Genomic DNA, 23,326 nt, shown 5'->3' with positions numbered 1-23,326 from the left:
CAGGAATATAAATTTAAGTACTTGATTTCCTGCTAGAGAGAAGCTATGTTAATCCATGGAAATTTTCCTTAATTTGAGGAGATTTAAGGAGAACAAATTTAGATCATCATGGATAATTGAGATTAAACCTTTCAAAAAATTCATTTTAGCTTTTTAAAAAAGGAAATATGTGTTGGGTTGAAACTTAAAATTTCAAAATCAGTAAGTGAGCAAGTGAAATTGCACAACACATTCTGGATGAGAAATGGAAAACTTTATGATTTTGTTCCATAAGCATTTATCTTTCTAAATTATTTATATTCTTTTAAATATTATGTGAAAAATAATCTTCTGGTAAATAGTAGCTTTAGATCTCACCTTTGCTTAGTGGTAAGAGAAGACTTAAGACTAAAGATTGGCAAGGTTTTAAGTCCTGACTGTAATTTCTAATGTTAAAACCCTAGGCAGATAACTTAAACAAGCAGTTATTCCCTAGTCTGTGTTAGGGAGATGATAACAATAGTAACTACTCTATAGGTTTTCTGTAAAAATTGAGAGTTCGTACAATCTTCATCTTTTTTTTTAAAAAAAAGATTGGCTTATTTATTTGGAAGTCAGACTTAGAGAAAGGAAGACACACAGAAAGAGCTTCCATCTGCTGGTTCATTCCTCAAGTGCCTGAAATGGCCAGGGACGAGCCCAGCTGGAACCAGGAGCTTCATCTAGATCTGTACATGGGTGCAGGGGCCCAAGCACGTGGACCCTTTTCTGCTGCTTTCCCAGGCTGTTAGCAGAGAACTGGATGGGAAGTGGAGCAGCAGTGATGCTAACTGGTGGTCTGCCACAACACAGGCCCCTGAAATTCTGCATCTTAATTACAATCATGAAGCGTTTAAAAGTGAAAAATTTTATGCACTTCAAGTTACAAGATAAAATGAATTATGTTTATGGATTTTTTTTGTTTTTTTGTGTGTGTATTTTTTTTTTTTTTTATAGTTCTACTTGCATCTAATTGGAACAGGAGGTTTAGGGACATTACTGCCTGTTGCTTTTAAATTCAAATGGAAAATAAAAGATGTACTAATCCACTTTTAAAAAAAATGGGTTATCTACCTTGCGGTGCCGGCACACCAGGTTCTAGTCCCGGTCGGGGCTCCGGATTCTGTCCCGGTTGCCCCTCTTCCAGGCCAGCTCTCTGCTGTGGCCAGGGAGTGCAGTGGAGGATGGCCCCAGTCCTTGGGCCCTGCACCCCATGGGAGACCAGGAGAAGCACCTGGCTCCTGCCATCGGATCAGCGCGGTGCGCTGGCCGCAGCGCACTAGCCGCGGCGGCCATTGGAGGGTGAACCAACGGCAAAGGAAGACCTTTCTCTCTGTCTCTCTCTCTCACTGTCCACTCTGCCTGTCTTAAAAAAAAAAAAAAAGGGTTATATCTGTAGATCTCTCGATGAGTAGGAAAACACATAGACAGGTCGGTGTTGTGGCATAGCAAGTTAAGCCCTGCCTCTGTTGCCAGAGTCCCATGTGGGCAGCTGGTTTTGAGTCCTGGCTGTTCCACTTACGATCCAGCTGCGTGCTAAAACACCAGGGAAAGCAGCAGAAGATGGCAAAGTGCTTGGGCCCCTGCCACTCATGTAGACCCAGATGGAGTTCCAGGCTCCTGGCTTTGGTCTGGCCCAGCCTTGGCTGTTAAAACCATTTGGGGAGTGAACCAGCAGATGGAAGATTGCTCTCCCCCCTCCCCCATTCCTTTCAAATAAATTTTAAAAAGAGAATACCTATTACGAAATGTTAAATCTTAATAGGCATAAGATGATTTTGTTCATCAGAAGACAGATCAAAATTCTTTCAGTCATTAGGAAAATAAAACTTAGTAAAAATGTCAAGATGGTCTATATAATCTTTAAGAAGCTTCATCTAGGTCTATACATGAGTGCAGGGGCCCAAGCACTTGAACCCTCTTCTGCTGCTTTCCCTGGTTGTTAGCAGATAACTGGATGGGAAGTAGAGCAGCAGCGATACTAACTATACTAAGAAGTGTAGATTTTAATTAAACCTGTAATAGCTCAACAGTTATAAATTCTCAATGGTTATAAACTGGCTTAATTTTAGATGTACACATTTTAATCCCTTTATTTATTTAATGAAAGGTTATCAAGCAGCTAATTTGAGCACTATATATGGCACTGGAATCACAAAGGCACGTTAAATACTGTCTCTTAATATGCTCATTAAATAGTTAACATATTTTATATATTAAATTTAAATATTTAATATACTCATTAAATACTGCTTTCATGGGATTCCTGTTGATAAAACTAATTCATCAGCATGTTTAACTGAAAAAGTAAAACAGGCTTTCTGTGTGAAGTATTAGGATAATTTATAGCTAAGGTAGTCCAGACAAATTAAAAGTCTATAACAGCATATGACAGAGAGAAGAGATACTCATGGAAACTAAAAGTACTGTCCTCATAGAATATTTTCCCTTTTCCAGGAACCTAAAAGGAGATCGAGTTATGCCAGAGGAAATAGCTCGCTACTATAAACATTATGTAAAAGTCATGGGTCTTCAGAAGAACTTCAGAGAGAATACATATATAACCTCCGTATCAAGACTCTACAGAGAGCAGGATGATAATGATAGTCAAGATGGAGATGTTTCAACAAAGCATTTACAGATAGAGAAGTCAACATTTATCAAGAGAAACTGGGAAGTCAGGGGTTATCAGCGGATAGCAGATGGTTCTCATGTTCCCTTTTGCCTTTTTGCTGAGAACGTAGCTCTAGCAACTGGAACATTGGATTCTCCTGCCCATCTGGAAATTGAAGGGGAAGATTTTCCTTTTGTGTTTCATTCAATGCCTGAATTTGGAGCTGCTATAAACAAAGGAAAGTTGCGTGGCAAAGTAGATCCAGTGTTAATTGTAGGTTCTGGGCTAACTGCAGCTGATGCAGTCCTGTGTGCTTACAATAATAATATCCCTGTGATTCATGTATTCCGTAGACGAGTAACTGATCCAAGCTTAATTTTCAAACAGCTTCCCAAAAAACTCTATCCTGAATATCATAAAGTCTATCATTTGATGTGTACTCAGTCATATTCTGTAGACTCAAATCTTTTGTCTGATTATACAAGTTTTCCTGAGCACCATGTGCTTTCCTTTAAGTCGGATATGAAATGCATTCTTCAAAGCATCTCTGGATTGAAGAAAATATTTAAGCTGTCTGCAGCAGTAGTATTGATAGGTTCTCATCCTAACCTATCCTTTTTAAAGGAACAAGGGTGTTACCTAGGCCATAACTCAAGTCAGCCAATCACATGTAAGGGCAATCCTGTGGAAATAGATGCATATACCTATGAGTGTGTTAAAGAAGCCAACCTTTTTGCGCTGGGTCCCTTGGTTGGAGACAATTTTGTTAGATTTTTAAAGGGAGGGGCACTTGGTGTTACACGCTGTTTAGCTACAAGACAGAAGAAAAAGCATTTGTTTGTTGAACGAGGAGGAGGAGATGGGATATCTTAAACCAAATTTATAAATAAATGGACAGTTTACCATTAAAGATTTTTAATATGGTTTTGCAGTGTACTGGCTTGAATTTTCTGGACTTGAATTTACTGGAGGAGAACCTCAAGCTATAGTTAACTTCATTTTGCAGTTCCTAGAACTTGGTGGCCTGATTTGTATAAAAACGTATCAAAGGTGTCACTATTCGACAAATAGAAACACTGCCAACTTCTTTATACTTTAAGCTTTCAGTAACTAAAAATATTCTTTTCTTCCAAGATGTATTTTTAATGGTCATTTTTGGGTTGTTTCTTCCGTTTGATTCCAAAATATTACAACCTTAAATCTATAAAACCACATAGTCTTTAAGTGAGAAATTGTCCTCACTATATATTGGATCACCTTGATGCTCAAAAGGTGGTCCAGGGACCAGCAGTATCCTCTTCATCTGTTAGTCATTAGACATGGAGATGCTCAGGCCCCACAGCACTCTTACTGAATCAGAAACTGCATTTTTTTAACAAGATCCCCAAGGGATATATGTATGTTCATTAAAGTTTGAGACACTGGCCTAAGTGAAAAATGGCTATGTATATATTGCTGGGGGTGGTTTAAGGGCAAGGGGCATTTACAACTCAGGTTTTATTTATTTTGAAATTACCAATTGTAAATTAATTTATTACCAAATATGATAGTCTTCTAAAAATATTTTTATTGTTGGAACCTTGACACATACTTCATAATCTTCTAATAATTTAAACATTCCAGTAATGTTGGTATGTGCTTCGACATCTGAGAACCAAATATATTTTCAGAGATTTGTTCTCTAATCACCATAAAATCTAATAAATCTGATTTCTAATAAATTGTGAATGGAACTACTTATCCATGAGTGTGAACATAGTTCATTTCTGTAAGACATCTGGGCATGGTAAGTACTTCTGAAACTGTAATGTATTTGGGTATTACCAGAATTATTAAAGCTTAAAGTAGAAAAGGTTAAAATTTTTATTTTCCAATCCCAAAATTTCCATTCTCAAAATTAATTTGAGATCACTAATATTGTTTGTTCATTGGAGATGAAAGTAGCTTACACAATGATTATTTATTTGATGTGCCTGTTCTAATTATCTTGATTTGCATTTAAGTGGACTTAATGTCTGTATTTTCACACAGATTGTCAGAATTTTTAGTATAAGACAACATCTCAAGTTTTCCTTTGTAATTGAATCTATCAGTATTTTCTTTGGTATAGTAATTTCATCTTGGAATGTGTTCATTGAAGCTCTAATTCTATTTTTCATAGAATTTTAAAAAGTGGACCTGTTAGTATTTTCATGTACATTCTTAACAATGCTATGTGCTTGGTTAACTAAGATCTTAAATATAATGTTTTAAAATTATTTGCTTCCACTAAGTAATTGCTTCAGAAGAATTCTTAAGATTCTTGATAATGGCATACCTGAGTTAAAATTGAACTGTAATCCAGTTTCATTTTATGGCAATTTTTAAAAAACTGTTTACACACTTTATTGAAATGGTATTACATCCTCTGACTATACATGAGTCAATATTCTTTTGCTTGCCTTTTTTGAATTCTGAATGAATTGGATAGGATATTTTTCTTAATGTCAGTTTTAAATAAAAAATGACAGTATTGTACATATGATTTCTAGGAAGGAGTAAGACCTATTGACATCCTCTTGTGCCTCCGAGTCTGCTCCTACTCAACAAATAGTATTTCTTCTGATGAGAGTTTTTGTTAAAAAAGATAAGAAAAAAAGAATCTTTAGGGAAAATAAAGCTTCAGTAAAACCCTAAACAAATATGGTGGGTAATTTCATCTTTGACAGCCTCTTGTTTATCGAATCTGTTAATGGTAGGTCTCCTCTGTGGCATATAACATTCAGGCCTTTCCACTTATGTTTAAGGTTATTAACTTCTATACCACAATTCCAAATGTTTCCTAATTTTTCAGTGTTAACCAGCTATTAAAGAAAAGGAAAATCACTACCCACTCGAGGAGTGTTATGATGTGAGCATTTCCTCCTGATTCTTCTAAGTCTAGCTTGGTACCTAACAAACATCCCATACTTAATAATTGTAAAAGAATGTTTAGGAAACAAGCAGAATATGTTTTGAGTTTTAAAAATCAGTGATGTAATAAAAATAATATTCATTTACAGCTTTCAGTACTTTAAGCAGCTGGAGTAAATGAACCTTATCCAACTTTACTTTTTGAAAATCTAAGCAGTATTATCATGTAGTTACCATAGTACCAAACTTTACTAAACACGTATTAAAAATTCAAACCAAGGGTATTTAAAAATATTATGTAGCGGCCAGCGCTGCGGCTCTCTAGGCTAATCCTCCACCTTGCAGCGCTGGCACACCAGGTTCTAGTCCCGGTCGGGGCACCAGATTCTGTCCTGGTTGCTCCTCTTCCAGGACAGCTCTCTGCTGTGGGAAGGCAGTGGAGGATGGCCCAAATGCTTGGGCCCTGCATCCCATGGGAGACCAGGATAGGCACCTGGCTCCTGCCATTGGATCAGCGCGGTGCACTGGCCGCAGCGGCCATTGGAGGGTGAACCAACGCAAAGGAAGACCTTTCTCTCTCTCTCTCTCACTGTCTACTCTGCCTGTCAAAAAATTTTTTAAAATATTATGTAGCCATTAGGCAGTGATGAAAAATTCTAAATAAATGCTGCTGTTACGTAAAAGTAACTTCTGTTAAGTCCCTGCTTGTGGAACAGTGAAGAACTCAGAATGAAAGAGAATTAGATTGAGTTTAAATGTGATCTTAAACCTAGCTTGTTTTAAAGGAAGGCTTTTGGCACAAAGCCACTTTGATCTGATTATATCAGGTCAGATAGTCTTAAAAACAACACTGTATACATTCCTAAAAAAGGAAAAACATGACAATAGTCTCCAGGGCTAGCCTTAAAAACACTGAATTAAGGATTAGACATATCCTGTTGATTTTGAATTACCCTGCCACCCATGTTATTTGAGAAAAATTATGCCACTGGGAAAGGAGCTGACCAAAAAGATAAGGAAAAAATGATAAACCACAAAATTTAAAAATCCTTCAAACTTAAAACTAGTAAAAGGACGGCTTCCTGGTTCCAATCATGATGAAGTGGTGGGAATTCAACTTACTTTCCACTGTTACCATGTATAGGACTGATTGTTTGATAGAAGTGAGGTGAGCGCTATAATTATCCTGCCTTTTTTGCATTGAGTCAAGTCACTCTGCAAACTATTCCAAGGAATAGAGTGTGTCTGGATCAGAGAAAAACATCACAGTTGAGAGTTCCTGCTGGGATTTGCTGAGCAGTGCACTTGACAAGGAAGTTTCACAAAGAAGACACTCCAGAAGTTTGCTTGATGATTTCCTTAAGTCTGGCTTTGGTGATGAACCACGAAAGTTGCCAGAGGTCAGCAGCTATAAGCTAGGGGCTGGGCTGTATGGCGATTCTAGAGGCATACCATTCTAGAACACCGTTCTGGCCTGCCAGCCAAACCAGGCCTTTCTAAATACCCTAGGCATTCTTCGATTGTGACTCTCTAAAAAGGCCATAACTTTAGAATAAGGTTACTAAGATTAAGCCTTAGCAGAATCTAGCAGAGCTGCCAGTAAATTTACTGCCTGCCCACACCAACACTTGACACTCTTAAAAGACAAAAATCCAGGGCCGGTGCCGCCATAGCTCACTAGGCTAATCCTCCACCTGTGGCGCTGGCACCCCAGGTTCTAGTCCTGGTTGGGGCACCGTGTACTAGTCCCAGTTGCTCCTCTTCCAGTCCAGCTCTCTGCTGTGGCCCAGGAGGGCAGTGGAGGATGGCCCAAGTGCTTGGGTCCCTGCACCCCCTTGGGATACCGGCAGGAAGCACCCGGCTCCTGGCTTCGGATCGGCGCAGTGCCGGCCTTGGTGGCCATTAGGGGAGTGAACTAATCAAAGGAAGACCTTTCTCTCTCTCTCTCTGTCACTAACTCTGCCTGTCAAAAAATAAAAAAAAAAATTTAAAAAAGCAAAATCCAGAATCAAAATAGCATCCACAGTGTCCAGCATACACTAGAAAATTAGGTGAGCAGATAAAAAAGGAAAATACGGTATATAAACAGAAAAAAACAAGGAATTAAAACAGTTCCATAACTGATACAAGTGTTGAAAATATCAGACAAGAACTTTAACACAGTTAATACAGGGACAAAATTCAAAAACTTGAAAAGTGTGGAAGAATCTCAGAAGAAAAACTGAAGCATGATTAAAGTACAGATGAAAAATGCATTCTGAAATAATCCGCTGGATGAGCTTAGCAACAAATGGAGACACTGCAGGAAGAGGGTACCTGGTTGATAGAAGAGGATGGGTTAATAGGACTCAACTGAAGCACAGACAGTGGTAAAAAGACTAGAAAATCACTGCCATGCTTAATGGTCTATGGGTCAATTCAAATATCTACAACCAACTTATATTTGATCAAGGAGCTAAAACTAATTCCTGGAGCAAGGACAGTCTATTAAACAAATGGTGCTGGGAAAACTGGATTTCCACATGCAGAGGCATGAAATAAGTCCCCTACCTTACACCTTACACAAAAATCCATTCAACATGGATTAAAAATCTAAATCTACGACCCGATATCATCAAGTTATTAGAGAAAATAGGAGAAACCCTGCAAGATATAGGCACAGGCAAAGACTTGTTGGAAAAAACCCAGAGGCACAGGCAGTCAAAGCCAAAATTAACAACTGGGATTATATCAAATTGAGAAGTTCCTGTACTGCAAAAGAAACAGGAAAGTAGAGACAACTGATGGAATGGGAGAAAATATTTGCAAATTATGCAACTGATAAAGGCTTAATAACCAGAATCTACAAAGAAACTCCACAACAAAGCTAACAACCCACTTATCTGTGCTCATCCCAAATGAGCACAGATTTTTGTCCCGGCTGATGCAGCTGCCTGCTAATGTACCTGAGAAAGCGGCAGAAAATGACCCAAAACCTTGGGCACCCGCACCCACATGGGAGAACCAGATGGAATTCCAGGCTCCTGGTTTTGGCCTGACCCAGTCATTTGGGGAGAAACAGCAGATGAAGATTTTTCTCTCTTCCTTTCAAATAAATTTAAAAATCTTTTTTTAAAAAATGACAAAAAGGCCTGCAGCAGAGCTCAGCACCCTTTAGCTCCAGCCCCTCTCACTGACAATATTGGGGTTTTCTGTGCCCTACCTATCCAGGGAATTACTCCGGGCTCTTGCCCCTCCCAAGAACAACTGCTTGAGCTTTAGGCTTTGTTGCTGTCTTGCTCTGGGCTCTGGCCTGGGCTTTCTATGCTCCACCTAGCCCAGCAAGTAGCGTGCTCACTTGGGGCTCCGGCCAGGACTTGTGCCAGGACCAGCACAGCAAGCACACTGCTAGCTCATTCAGGGTTCTGGCCCAGGTATTCTGTGCTCTTACCAGTCCAGCACACCATTGACTTGCTAGGGATTCCAGTCCAGAGTTGCTATGCCCCACTCAGGTCCAGCTTTGGTCTAAGGGATCCTGCCTTTCCCACAGAAATAGGCAGGTTTCTATATCCCTCCAAGGCTACTACTTGCTTGGAGCTCCAGGCGGGGGTTCCTGTACCCACTGCCTGCTTTTGATCTGTAACCTGCCCACCCCACCCCTTACCCTTACAGCTCAGCACATGGGCGTGGTCTGGGAGTACTTGCTCTTCTGTCCCAGGGCCAAAGTCACTCTCACAGATCCATCCACTCAGAAAGCATCTTGGGGAACCCACCTCCCCTAACCGGCATTAGTGCTGTTATTGGGGCTCTGTAATCAGTCAGTGGCTGGGAGTATGTGAGCTCAACCTGCTCCTGGAGCCACAGCTGATCTCATAACACCAGATCCTGACTTTGGTGTTTGCTAGGAGTCTGTATGCCAGGCCCACTTCCTGTAGAGCAGGACCTGCTCACTATACCTGGGAAGCTCCTGACTCCAGTCCCTCCCTCAGGAAATTACAGGCAACCCATATGACAGGGATCTCAGCAACTATACTGGGCCACAGGATCACCCCAGATCTCTAATACTATTATCAATTGTAGCATAAAAAGATAGAAGGACACTATACTATAAAGTCCAGCTGGAACTAATGCCAAAATAGTCTACAAAACTGATACCCTAAGGCATATGTTAAGGCAAATCTTCAATCCATGAAAACCATGCTCTAAAAAAAGGCTAGGAACTGGTCCCCCAGAAGTACAAAAATCAATATAGGCACACAAGAAATACAAATAAACAAGGCACTAAGATGCCCAAAAGGGAACAAATTAACACTTTAGCTAATGAAAACATGAAGGGAGACTGATGAAATGTCTGATTAAGAATTCAGAGGAACTGATGTTGTGGCACAATGGGTTTAAGCGGCCGCCTGTGACACCGGCATTGTGGGACACACGGATTAAGTTCCTAGCTCCTGGCTTCAGCCTGGCCCAGCCCTGGCTATTGTGGCCATTTGGGGAGTGAATCAGTGAATAGAAAATCAGTTTCTATCTCTATCTCTATCTCTGCCTTTCAAATAAATGAATAAATCTTAAAAAAAAATCAAAGGTTACTCAAAGAGACAAGAGAATACAGATAAACAAAATAATGAAATCTGTGCATGATATGAATAAGAAATTGGCAGAGAAACTGAAAAAGAACCAACAGAAATATTAGAAACAAAAAACTCAGTGAGTCAAATAAAAAAATACAAATGTTGGGGCTGCTGGTGTGGTGTAGGGGATTATGCTGCCACCCACAATGCCAGTAGCTCAAGTCCTGCTTACTCTCTCTGTAACTCTTTCAAAATAAATAAACCAATCTTTAAAAATATAGTTTAAATGATAAAAAGGTTGGAGGCTGAGGGTATGCAATATCTAATTTTCTTCTCCTCTTGAACACAATAAAGGCTGACACTCCACCAAGAGAGTATTAGAACTCATAAATGAATTCAGCAAAGTGGCAAGATAACAAAATCAACATACAGAAGTCAGCAGCATTTTTATACACCAATAAGGGTGTTGCTGAGAAAGAACTTGAGAGCAATCCTATTCACAGTAGCAACAAAAATACACACATATATATGTACCTTGAGATAAATTCAAGGATGTGAAAGACATCTACAATGAACATTACAAAACACTGATGAAAGAAATTGAAGAAGACATAGAACAAAAAATATGGAAAAAACTCCCATGTTGATGGATTGGAAGAATTCATATTATCAAATTGTCCATGCTACCCAAGGTGGTTTACAGAGTCAGTATAACTCCCATCAGAATACCAAGGATATTCTTCATAGAATTAGAAAATAAATCCTGAAATTCATATGTAAACAAAAAAGACCCCATAGCCAAAGCAATCTTGAACAATAAACACAAAGCTGGAGGCATCAAAATACCAGATTTGAAGACATACTTTAGGTCTATTGTAACCAAAGCAGAATGGTAGTGGCACAAAAATAGACACATGGAACAATGGAATAGAATAAAAGCTTCAGAAATAAATTTATGTATCTATAATCAACTTATCTTCCCCCGCCCCAGAAGCCTTTATTTAAGATATACAAACGTCATGCATTTCAAAAATACAACTTTAGGAACACAGTGATTCTTCCCACTGTAACCACTCTCCCATCCGCTCTCTCATACTTCTTCCTCCTCCCTCTCCTATTCCCACTCTTATTTTTTACTAAAATCTATTTTCAACTAACTTTATGCACAGAAGATTAATTCTATACTAAGAGGTCAACACACACACACACACACACACATATATATATATAATAAAAACTGTTCCTTAACATTTTTTTTATTTCTCTTTTGATTTCTTCTTTGACCCACTGTTCATTCAGGAGCATGCTGTTCAGTCTCCATGTGTTTGCAAATGTTCTAGACATTCTTGAGTTGTTGATTTCCAGCTTCATTCCACTGTGGTCCGAGAAGATTTGGCCTCTGTGGATGAGTAGAGTGTCTGCTCTTTACATGAATACCCTGAAGCATATGCTGGGTGTTGCCAGGGAGCTCTCTTTAGTTCTCCAGTATGAGGGGCGTGTCCAAGGTCACACCTAAATTGGGTATGGTACTATCTTTTTTTTTTTTAATCAGAAGGGAGGTTTGTTAAGCTCTGATGGCATAGTCTCATGCTCACCTCCTCTCCTCCAAGGAGACCAATGCCTGTTTCCTAGCCCCAGTGGCTATAATATCCAATCAGTCTGCCACAAGAACCACACAAAGGATCCTTGTAGTTCTCGGTGTGCACACCGATCCTGCAGCAATGACTCTCACCAGGGAATCAGGGAGCTCCAAGCATGTGGAGCCACCCACAGTGACTACCCAAAGACCCAGCCACACCCTGTGCCCACAGCCTTGTTCAACTTGAGAGATCAGATTTTACCCCAAGTCTCAACTTACTGCAATCTCTTAACAAGGAAATTTGGGTCATGACCATAATTCTGATAACCAGAGCTACATTAAGTGGACCAACCAAAAGGATTCAATTATGGAATTAGGAAGAAGTGTGAGACAAAGATACTCCTAAGTATTTTTACTAAGAAAGTAAAGAGGATGTGATCCAGAAAGGCTGCTGGGGAATGGGCAGCCGTGATTATCACTAAAGGGAAGGGCACCTGTTCCTTGACACCAGGAAGGTGGGCTGACCCATGGCTAAAGCCCTAGGCTAGTAAAGGGGGCATAGCTCCCATCTATCTAATGAAGCAAGAAACAAGGCAGGATAGTCCTCCCCTTCATTCTCCAAAACTGTACAAGACTAGGAAAAGAACTCACATTAGAGCCAGAGGAAAAGGCATGTAATGCTATCCAAGTCGGTCTGTGACTGAAGTTGTTCAGGACACAGTTAACAGCCTGGTAAAGACTGAGCAGTGCTGAAACATCTATGCACAATGATAAAAAAATTCCATCTACTGAATAGTACCTTCTTTTTTTTTTTTTATTTGACAGATAGAGTTAGACAGTGAGAGAGAGAGAGATAGAGAAAGGTCTTCCTTCCGTTGGTTCACCCCCCAAATGGCCACTATGGCCAGAGCTATGCCAATCCAAAGCCAGGAGCCAGGTGCTTCCTCCCAGTCTCCCATGCGGTTGCAGGCGCCCAAGCACTTGGGCCATCCTCCACTGCCTTCCTGGGCCACAGCAGAGAGCTGTACTGGAAGAGGAGCAACCAGGACTAGAACCTGGTGCCCATATGGGATGCCGGCGCTGCAGGTGGAGGATTAACCTAGAGAGCCACAGCGCCGGCCCTTGAATAGTACCTTTTATGCTAAGTAAAACTTAGAGGGTTTGTATTAACTCACGCTGTCAGTTCCCATGGAGATGAGATTTTTTCTCATTAATCATTATATTCTTTCAGTGTTATGGAGGGCAATGCTTTGTATGTACCTTCAGCAACTTTTTCCTAAACAAAATATTTGAAAAGATAATGAAGGGTGAGAATATGACAAAGAAAAAAAAGAGCTACCATATTTATAAACTATCTTCATAAACAGAGTATTCTCTGAGGATTGGTTAAAGGTAGAAGGTATCTTAGCCAGATACTACATGTGGTGACCTGCCTTGATTGCGTATGGGGAACACCAAGATCAAGCAACAATATATATTAATTTATGCTCTAATTTTCCATGCTTGGTCTAACAACCTAAAATGGTAAGCTTATTAGGGTGGTAGAACATGTAAGACCAGGAAGCTTTAAGTTTAAATGACTTCTTTTTCAAGCCTCAGAATTGATTAAAACTTCATCCAAATTCTAATGTTTGGGGATGAAAGTCACTTGTATATGCAAGAAAATTTGAAAGAAGACATTGATTCTTACCACATCCCTTTAAGGTTTAACAATAACAACAGAGTCTCATTACTTCTACTTTATAGGCAGGAAAACCGGGATTCAAGAATCTCTACGAGGGTACACTCAGCCCGTTTAAGACCACCAGAGGGATATACAAGGTCTTTTTGTTCTCATGACAGTAGCCACAAGCTTGATGAAGTCTTCCATATATTCTTCAGTTTTTAATACTAGAACAGTATGTGGCCGACATCTCAACCACTGAATCATTTCAGCTGGGTCCCTTCAGTTTTAGATGACAACAAAACAGAAGAAAAAAATAAAAGTAAAAATTATGTTGATATGACTATGATCTTACAATTATTAAATGAAAAATCACTAAGTGCAGAACACTGTATATGTTATCCTATTATTTGTACAGGAAATTACTGAAAAATTACATGAAGGAATTTGAATAGGTATTAAAAATCTCTGGAAAGACTCACAGGAAATAGGTACCATGGATTTCTTTTTCTGAGGGGTATCAAGTAACTAGGACTGCAGTGGAAGGGAAATTTTGGTCTTTAACTGTACATACTTTTAGACTTTTGAACTGTGACTATATTAACAATTCAATAAATAAAAAGCACATTTAAAAGTGAGAAAAAATTGGGGCCAGTGCTGTGGTTTAACAGGTAGAGCTGCTGCCTTCAGTGCTGGCATCCTATATGGGTGCCAAGTTCTGGCTGCTCCATTTCCAATCCAGCTCTCTGCTAATGCAGTTGGGAAAGCAGTGGACAATGGCTTTGTCCTTGGGTCCTGCACTCATATGGGAGACCCGGAAGAAGCTCCTGGCTTCTGGCTTTGGATTAACCCAGCTCCAGCTGTTGAGGCCATTTGGACTGAACCAATGGATGGAAGATCTCTCTCTGTCTCTCTCAGTACTCTCTGTAACTCTTTCAAATAAATAAATAAATCTTCAAAAAAAAAAAAAAGAAAGAAAAGCTTAATTAGATGGTATGATAGCCTGAAAACAGAAGAATATTCAAAGTCACACAAGAAAGGAACAGAGTTTTGTGCATTTTATTTAACAAATTTAGGTCACAAAATGTTTGCAACTTAAAAATCTCTTCTATATACTATATATATCCCAGTTAGACTGAAGTAAATACTTGCTGGAAATATTTTTCAATAGCTTCCTTTTAAAACCTTCAGTTATCTTCTCCTTTTTGCATTAGGATTATATCTGTTAAGGAAAGAAATGAAATTGAAGGATATTTAGATAGGGATGGTCACTCATTTTAAAGCTAAGGGCTTTCAAACTATAGCCACACTTTAGCCAATAGGATGAAAATAACAATTTTATCCTTAGGATCTGATATTAAGTACTGAAATTATATTTTTATTTATTCTTTTGATGTTGCTTTTATCACTATTTTTAAGACTGTAACATCATCAATATTTTAAAAAAATCCTATAAAGCATTAAAATTAATGAAAGCAACAGTTTAAAAATCAGGACGTGTTTATATTTCTTACAACATGGCTTGAAACAGATCCCACATACTTCTACCCCCAACTGCAAATTAAAGTATACCATTTGCACAAAAGAGCACAATGAACCGAAAATATAATTATTGGTTTAAAAATTTTCTCCTGCATCAATTAAACAAATATAATTGGGCAACCTGACAATCTCATTTACTACTTAAGAAAATCAGTATTAAGCCATAATAATTGTCATCTTAAAAAAATCCATATTGGCGGCGCCAGCACACCGAGTTCTAGTCCCGGTCGGGGCACCGATCCTGTCCCGGTTGCCCCTCTTCCAGGCCAGCTCTCTGCTGTGGCCAGGGAGTGCAGTGGAGGATGGCCCAAGTGTTTGGGCTCTGCACCCCATGGGAGACCAGGAGAAGCACCTGGCTCCTGCCATCGGAACAGCGCGGTGCGCCGGCCGCAGCGCGCTACCGCGGCGGCCATTAGAGGGTGAACCAACGGCAAAAAGGAAGACCTTTCTCTCTGTCTCTCTCTCTCACTGTTCACTCTGCCTGTCAAAAAAAAAAAAAAAAATCCATATTGGGCTGGCACCGCAGCTCACTAGGCTAATCCTCCGCCTTGCGGTGCCGGCACACAGGGTTCTAGTCCCGGTCGGGGCGCCAGATTCTATCCCGGTTGCCCCTCTTCCAGGCCAGCTCTCTGCTGTGGCCCAGGAGTGCAGTGGAGAATGGCCCAAGTGCTTGGGCCCTGCACCCCATGAGAGACCAGGAGAAGCACCTGGCTCCTGGCTTCGGATCAGCGAGATGCGCCGGCCGCGGCGGCCATTGGAGGGTGAACCAATGGTAAAAGGAAGACCTTTCTCTCTGTCTCTCTCTCTCTCTCACTGTCCACTCTGCCTGTCAAAAAAGAAAAAAAAAAAAAAATCCATATTGTCCGTCAGTATTTTCAAAATCAGGGAATCAACCAAACTGGCTGCAGAAGGTATAGTACTTTGTTCTGTCACCCATTACAACTCCTCTAAAACCTCCCACAAAAACCTGCTTTGAAACTCTAATCCAGCCTTCTGTTTTTCTGTATGTGCCAATTAAAATTAAACAAATGGTCTGGCATTTTATTTGTCTTAATTCAAAACCCATTCATTCATAATGCTTCTGAGAGCTGAAAAAACCTCACAAATTTATAAGCCAAGTTCATCAAGCTCAGTAACCTGCCTTTTGCCTGAATGACCCCACACAAATTTTAAGTACTTTGTGATACAGAACAAGTGCATCAACCCCAAATCACAATGCTATATCCAGAAAACCCAGTTATAAGGTATTCAAGTAATACAAGGAAATAGCTATGTTAAAAACAAAACATTCCTCTGGTGAAGGACTAGGTATCTACATGGAGAGAAGGAAAAAAATTTAATCTCTATGAATAGCAATGAATCTATATACATTTTTGAAAGCAGAAAAGCATATGAGAAAGCTGAAATCAAACTTTACCTAAAGAGATCATCAGCAAGAGATTCTTCTTTTGCCTGCTGAATTTGTACCTGTCGAAATTAACAGAATTTCAAACATTTGCTCAGGAGTGAATATAAAGTTCATGAACATCTAGATTGATAGGTCACAGTTATCTTTGAGATTTCCACACCAGCAGGTCACCATGTCTTCCAGCTCTTGCCTCCATCCTGTCTCCACCTTCAACAGGTCCTTTCTGTTTTCACTTCATGCTAAGATTATTACACAAGTGCTTCAACCAAACAACACTCATTATCCTGTCTCCTCTTACAGGTAACCAACACAGACTGCTAACTCGTTGAGTTTCTAATCAATGTTTCAGCAGAACCCTTTTACTAAATGAAACGTCAGTGCTTTGGAGTAAGACCACTGATGACTTGAGATGGCAGTATTTTCCCAGTGGCAAATGGGCTCCCTTCTGTTTGGTCCCAAATCAGGATGTTGAAGCCGCTGCTGAATTACCCCAGCCAGACAGTAATTGTAAACACAAAGTCATCAAGCCACTAGCATCTTAGAAAGTTGGGACTGGAAAAACTGTGTGCTGAGGGCATTTTCCTCAAACCCAGCTGTGATGCCATCATTTGCCATCCAAAACCCTTCAGTGACTTCACCCCCCCACTAAAGAAAACAAACTCTGGAGTCTGACCCTTAAAATGTAAAAGTCTCTTTATAATCTAGCACCAAGTCACTTTTTCACTTTTCATCTGCCTCTTCACAAACCTGTATGTCATTTAAAACTGAACCACAAACCAAAAGCAACAAAACCCCAGAATCACCATGATTTCTTTATGACTTTTTCTCTTCTTTCGTTCATGTTTCTATCTCTGCCCAGATTTCCTTCTTTTTCCTCCATTCCACATTTTACCATCTCACAATGTACATTCATTCAGTAATGATTTAGCAGCTACTACATGTCAAGGAACACGTTCTTCACTTCTTTAAAAAAGGAATCCTGATTGCTTTCATTTAAAAATAATGCCTGCTATGAAGAACTTACCCCAAAATTCAGCTACAGAATTCTTACTTCTACTTCTACTCCTAATTCTACCTAAAAAACCTTGTTTCTTAAATGCAGATGCTGTTTATTTTCATTATTAATAATTTACATTTATGCTTCCAGATATTAAGTTTTTATCTAAGAAAATCATTTAATCTTCATTTAAGTTCATTCCTATTTTTACACTATTTTCCCAAAGGAACAGAAGCTATAGGTTAATTAACTTGCCAAAGGCTAAAGAACTCAACTGGAATATATGAGATTTGACAATGTCAGCTGTTAAATTGGGGCTGAGTCTTTTTAAAGAGCCTACAAGGGTACCTGTAGGAACTAGATCTATTCATATAGTGAAACATCAAAATGAAATTACATCTTTTCACTTTTTCTAATAGGGATCACAAAATATAAATAGAAAGACACATGATTTCCATAAAGCAGCTGTGAAAAAAGCTGCTGGTATCATTATTCTGCATATTTTTAGAAGCTTTCTGGATGCTAATTTTAAATATGTAGAACAGTATAAGAAAAAATGTAAAAAGTCTTATTTCATATACCTTAGAAAAACATTAAGCAAAACAGCATTAAGAAATAGAACTACCTCGATTCAGTATATAATTAGTAAAGATCTCATCAGTTTGCACCCACACAGAAACACAAAGTGTAAAAATACTGTTTCAGTACTAGTTATAGCATCACTGCACATTAGACAACACATTAAGGACAGATCCCACATGAGATGTAAGTACACAGTGAATTCTGTTGCTGACTTAACAATCTGACACTCTTGTTTATGCTGTCAGTAATCTCCCTAGGCTCTACTCATGAGTTGCCAAGGCTATGGAAGCCTTTAGAGTTCGCTGACTTTTATCTTATTCCGATAGGGTCATAGTCAAAGTGGAAGTTCTCTCCTCCCTTCAGAGAAAGGTACCTCCTTCTTTGCTGGCCCCGTTCTTTCCACTGGGATCTCACTCACAAAGATCTTTCATTTAGGTCTTCTTCTTCTTTTTTTTTTTTTCTTTTCCATGGTATCTTGGCTTTCCATGCCTACAACACTCTCATGGGCTCTTCAGCCAGATCCGAATGCCTTAAGGGCTGATTCTGAGGCCAGAGTGTTGTTTAGGACGTCTGCCATTCTATGAGTCTGCTGTGTATCCCACTTCCCATGTTGGATCTTTCTCTCCCTTTTTGATTCTATCAGTTAGTATTAGCAGACACTTGTCTTGTTTGTGTGATCCCTTTGATGAGATCTTTACTAATTATATACTGAATCGATCTTCTGTATATAAAGAGAATTGGAAATGAAAAAAAAAAAAAAAAACAAACCTGGTGTTAAATTGGAAATGGCATAGAAAATTAATTAATTTTTTAAAAAAATATTATGTAAGATCTCTGTCTTTAATGTGCTGTACACTCTTATTTAATGCTATAACTAGTACTCCAACAGTATTTTTTTCACTTTGTGTTGCTATATGGGGGCAAACTGGTGAAATCGTTACCTAATATATACTAAACTGATCTTCTGTATATAAAGAGAATTGAAAATAAATCATGATGTGATTGGAAGGGGAGAGGGAGTGGGAAAGGGGAGGGTTGTGGGTGGGAGGGAAGTTTTGGGAGGGGGAAGCCACTGTAACCCATAAGCTGTACTTTGGAAATTTATATTCATTAAATAAAAGTTCAATAAAAAAAAAAAAAGAAATAGAACTACCTCATATTACTAGCATTTTTCAATGGTGTGAGAGAACCCAATTCAGAGAGACTTTTAAAATGCAAACCAGTTTTGTACAGAGTTCAGATAATTACTATGCCTGATATGCAGAATGGAAAAGTCCTAAATTGAATGAAACTTCAGGAACTGACTCCATCAGTAATGAAAACCAACACTGGTTTGCAATGGAAGTAGAGTAAGAATGACTCAAAAAGAACAAAAGATAGGGAATTCAGAAAAGGAGTGTTTGTGTAGGGCATGGGTGAGGGCGTCTTGGGAAACGAGCAGTCAACACAGTAATTCCTTCATGTATGTAAGCAATAGCTAGGCAGCAAAAGTCAAGTCTTAGAGTAAATTTCACATAGAGCACCTAAAATCATTCTGGCAAAAAGAGATTAGGTAGAATAAATCTAGAACACAGCCCTTTTTCTTTAATTCCTAATGAAATAAATAAAAATAGAAAAAAAAATAGCTGCAGCACTATCATTCTCTTAACTCCCCCCTTTCCAAAACCATTCAAACAACATCCAGCAGTGGAGATCAATTAAGGAGAATATGACCCTATACCAAAGAGTTTGAAAACACGGCTGTGTAAATTAAATAACCCAAAGATTCTGATACAAGTGATTCCACACGTTGTGCCCAACCACTGAATAGTGCTCTAGAACTGGTCAAAACTTAGAATTCTTACTAGTACCTCAAGTTTCAGGAAAAAGTAACCTGAGCAGGGAAAGCAACTACTGTCAGGCTGCTGAGCCATGACCAATGGCATGGGGAGGTAAGCAAACAGGTTGTTGACCAAAAGCAGAGGCCCGGGGACACCTGACAAATTGGGTCAATTGCCTAAATACTAAAATGCGAGGTTATTGTTTTTGTGGGATAGAGAATACTGCCTGGTACAGGAGACAGCTAGCTCACCCTTTCAGTAAGAGCTGCACGCAGCACAAGCTGAGCCTCCTTTCCCCAGTTCCATGCATGCAGGCAACAGAAACTGGATGGGACACACTGTGTGCCTTGCACTGAGCAGGTGGTCATACTGATGGTGGGGCAGCAGAGTAATTCTATTCTTCAAGGACAAGCTAAGAAAGTTGAGAGTAATTCTGATTACATTCAATTTCTGCCCCTACCTCCCCCAAAAAACTGACTTTACAATGTAACCCCTGCATAAAATGGCACACGGTGTTTTACACAACAGATGCTTTACACAGCAAAAAGAATGAAGGAACAGGGACATAAGCCTCAGCCATTTTAACTCCTTGCCTGAAAGTAGATAAAATACCATTTTATCCCTTTCCTCTGCCTTTTATCAAGAGACCAGTTCAGCCTCATGTCCTGTATTGTTCCATGCCCCACCCCCTGCATTTTTTTCCAAGTTTGAAAGCCTGGGAAAAACCTGTATGGAGAAACTCACCTCTGCCTATTAACCCCTCCCTCCGGACCCTAGAGGATTGTGCTCTCTGCCACATGTTCAGTGTGGGTGCACCTCAGCAGTTTTCCACCTCTGTGAGTTTATTATTCTTGAATAAATTCATTTTGGCTGTGAGTTCGTATCCTACCTTCTCTCTGTTCTGTTTCCCTTTTCCTTACACAGAATGTCTGGATAGGATATTTCACTTTAAAAAATTGAAGATGAAAGAAAACTGCAAAGCCACTCCACATACTAGAAGGGAAAAAAGAGATACTGGAACAGAACATGCAAAAGATAGATGAAGAACCTAGTCTGTAAGAAATAACAGCTCAAGAACAATAAATAAATAAAATTAATTAAATTGTGAAACAAGAATAAAATGTTAGGTTAGAAAAACCCCAATTAAAAAAGGAGAAATGCTAAGTAAACAAACTGAACCATAATAACATCCTTTTGGAACTAAATAAAATTATGAATAGTTAACATTGTTTCCACTGATAAAAAATACTTTGTTTAAACTTTTTTATTTTTTAATTTATTTGACAGATAAGAGTTAGACAGTGAGAGAGAAAGAGAGAAAGATCTTCCTTCCGTTGGTTCACCCCTCAAATAGCCACTACAACTGGAGCTACGCTGATCCGAAGCCAGGAGCCAGGTGCTTCCTCCTGGTCTCCCATGTGGGTGCAGGGTCCCAAGGACTTGGGCCATCCTCCACTGCCTTCCCGGGCCACAGCAGAGAGCTGGAGTGGAAGAGGAGCAACCAGGACTAGAACCCAGTGCCGATATGGGATGCCAGCGTCATAGGCAGAGGATTAACCAAGTGAGCCATGGCGCCAGCCCAGTGCTTTGTGAATAGTATGTTATTTAATCCTTAGAGCAAGTATATGGAATAGAGGTACTATTATTTTTCTCACTCTGTACATGAGGAAATAGATGCACAAAGTTAGATATTTTGTCCAAGGCCACACATTTGGTAAGGAACAGAACGCATCTGAAATCTGAATGTAGTAAAACAGCTTAAGAAAACCAGTGAATACAAAAGAAACAGAAGTTACGCCTTAAACGTAGAAAGCCCAGCAAATATAAACAATATTAAAAGATACAATAGAGAAGTTCTTAAAATGAAGAAGAACTACACTTGAAAATCAAAGTACTGGGGGGCGGAGCCAAGATGGCGGATAGTGAGGACGTGTGCCTTAGTTTGGGAAAATAAACTTTCAGAAAAGTGGAATTACTGTAGCCTCAGGAAAAGACTCAAGAAAAAAAACTGCAGAGGAAACGCTTCCGGATCTTGTGGATGAGACACAGAGGACTTACAGGGAACCCACCGCGTGGAAAACCAACCGAGACGAGCCAAGCGGCAGCGGCGGGAGAGGAGCCAGAGCCACAGAATCTCGCCAGCGCAGGAACGGAGGACGGTAAGACAAAGACCTGAGAAGTCCGAGACATTGGGGGGAGGGGGAACAGAGGCCTCTCCCTTCACTCACCAAGCAAAACAAAGAGCACCGCGATTTTACATATGTAAAGCTCAGCCAAACTCAGTATCTTTAGCGAAACTGGAGAACACATTGAGGGCTGCATAAACTCTGTGTATGGTCCCAGGGGTAGATCAAACGAATCCCTCAACTCCACTCCCAACTGAGTCAAAAGAAAAAAAAAAAAAAGAGAGAGAGAGAGAGGGAGAGCGTCCCAGCAAGGAGCAAGTAATCTGGGAGAGTCGCTCTTTACACAGCATAGCTCTCTGGCCACACCCATCACAGCCCCTAAGGCTCCAACAAAACAGACAGCTCACTTAGAGGCATAGTATAACGAGAGAAAACAAAAACAAAAACAAAAACACCACAAATTATCTCTAACATGCCAAGCAAGAAACATAGAAGCGGAGGTACCAAGAACAAGGAAGGCACTATGACGCCCCCAAGTGAACAAGACACGCCAATGCAAGATTATGAAGATGAAGAGATAGAGCAAATGCAAGAAGCAGATTTCAAAAAATTCATAAGAACAGTAAGAAGTTCTCAAAAACAAATTCTTGAACTACAGAAATCCTTAATGGACAAGATAGAAAATCTCTCCCGTGAAAATGAAATATTAAGGAGGAATCAAAATGAAATGAAAAAATTAGTGGAACAGGAAACTGCGATACTGACAAAAAACCTCAATGAAATGAAGAACTCAATAGATCAAATGGCAAACACATTAGAGAGCCTTAAAAACAGAATGGATGAAGCAGAAGAGAGAATATCGGAATTAGAAGACAGAGAACAGGAAAGGAAACAGTCAAATCAAAGAAAAGAAGAAGAAATCAGAAATCTAAAAAATACTGTCAGGAATCTACAGGATACTATTAAAAAACCCAACATTCGGGTTCTAGGAGTTCCTGAAGGCATGGAAAGGGAGAAAGGATTAGAAGGCCTTTTTAGTGAGATACTAGCAGAAAATTTCCCAGGTTTGGAGAAGGACAGAGACATCCTAGTACAGGAAGCTCAGAGAACCCCTAATAAACATGATCAAAAGAGATCCTCACCACGACACGTCGTAATCAAACTCACCACAGTGAAACACAAAGAAAAGATCCTAAAATGTGCAAGAGAGAAACGCCAGATTACTCTCAGAGGATCTCCAATTAGACTTACAGCTGATTTCTCATCAGAAACCCTACAAGCCAGGAGAGAATGGCGAGATATAGCCCAGGTACTAAGAGAGAAAAACTGCCAGCCCAGAATATTATATCCTGCAAAGCTCTCATTTGTGAATGAAGGTGAAATTAAGACCTTTCACAGCAAACAGAAATTGAAAGAATTTGTCGCCACTCGTCCAGCCCTGCAAAAGATGCTTAAAGATGTCTTACATACAGAAACACAGAAACACGGTCACCAATATGAAAGAAGGTAAAGGAAGGAAACCTCAGAGCAAAAGA

General features: G+C 39.6%; 2 protein-coding genes across 4 annotated transcripts in view; one reads left to right on the top strand and one right to left on the bottom strand.

Annotated features, from left to right (window-relative positions):
• Positions 1 to 5,454, top strand: part of OSGIN2 (oxidative stress induced growth inhibitor family member 2) — a 28,681-nt gene extending 23,227 nt beyond the window's left edge. For 2 of the 3 annotated variants that reach the window (XM_062188284.1, XM_062188283.1), the window contains exon 6: positions 2,476 to 5,453. In XM_062188284.1, coding sequence (XP_062044268.1) covers positions 2,476 to 3,505 — 1,030 coding nt within the window. In that variant the 3' untranslated portion in view covers positions 3,506 to 5,453. Of the gene's footprint in view, positions 1 to 2,475 lie in introns of all 3 variants that reach the window. The other variant, XM_062188282.1, reaches the window with a different exon arrangement.
• An 8,903-nt stretch (positions 5,455 to 14,357) lies between these two features.
• NBN (nibrin) overlaps positions 14,358 to 23,326 on the bottom strand; it is a 58,011-nt gene continuing 49,042 nt past the window's right edge. Inside the window, exons 15-16 of the mRNA XM_062188281.1 lie at positions 16,276 to 16,325; positions 14,358 to 14,538 (exon numbers count right to left, since the gene is read on the bottom strand). Of these exons, the coding sequence (XP_062044265.1) occupies positions 14,508 to 14,538; positions 16,276 to 16,325 (81 nt within the window). The 3' untranslated portion in view covers positions 14,358 to 14,507. The remainder of the gene's footprint in view (positions 14,539 to 16,275; positions 16,326 to 23,326) is intronic.

The sequence above is a fragment of the Lepus europaeus genome, chromosome 4 (genome assembly GCF_033115175.1).
Source record: "Lepus europaeus isolate LE1 chromosome 4, mLepTim1.pri, whole genome shotgun sequence".
Taxonomy (NCBI): Eukaryota; Metazoa; Chordata; class Mammalia; order Lagomorpha; family Leporidae; genus Lepus; species Lepus europaeus.
This window is presented reverse-complemented; position numbering and strand designations above follow the sequence as displayed.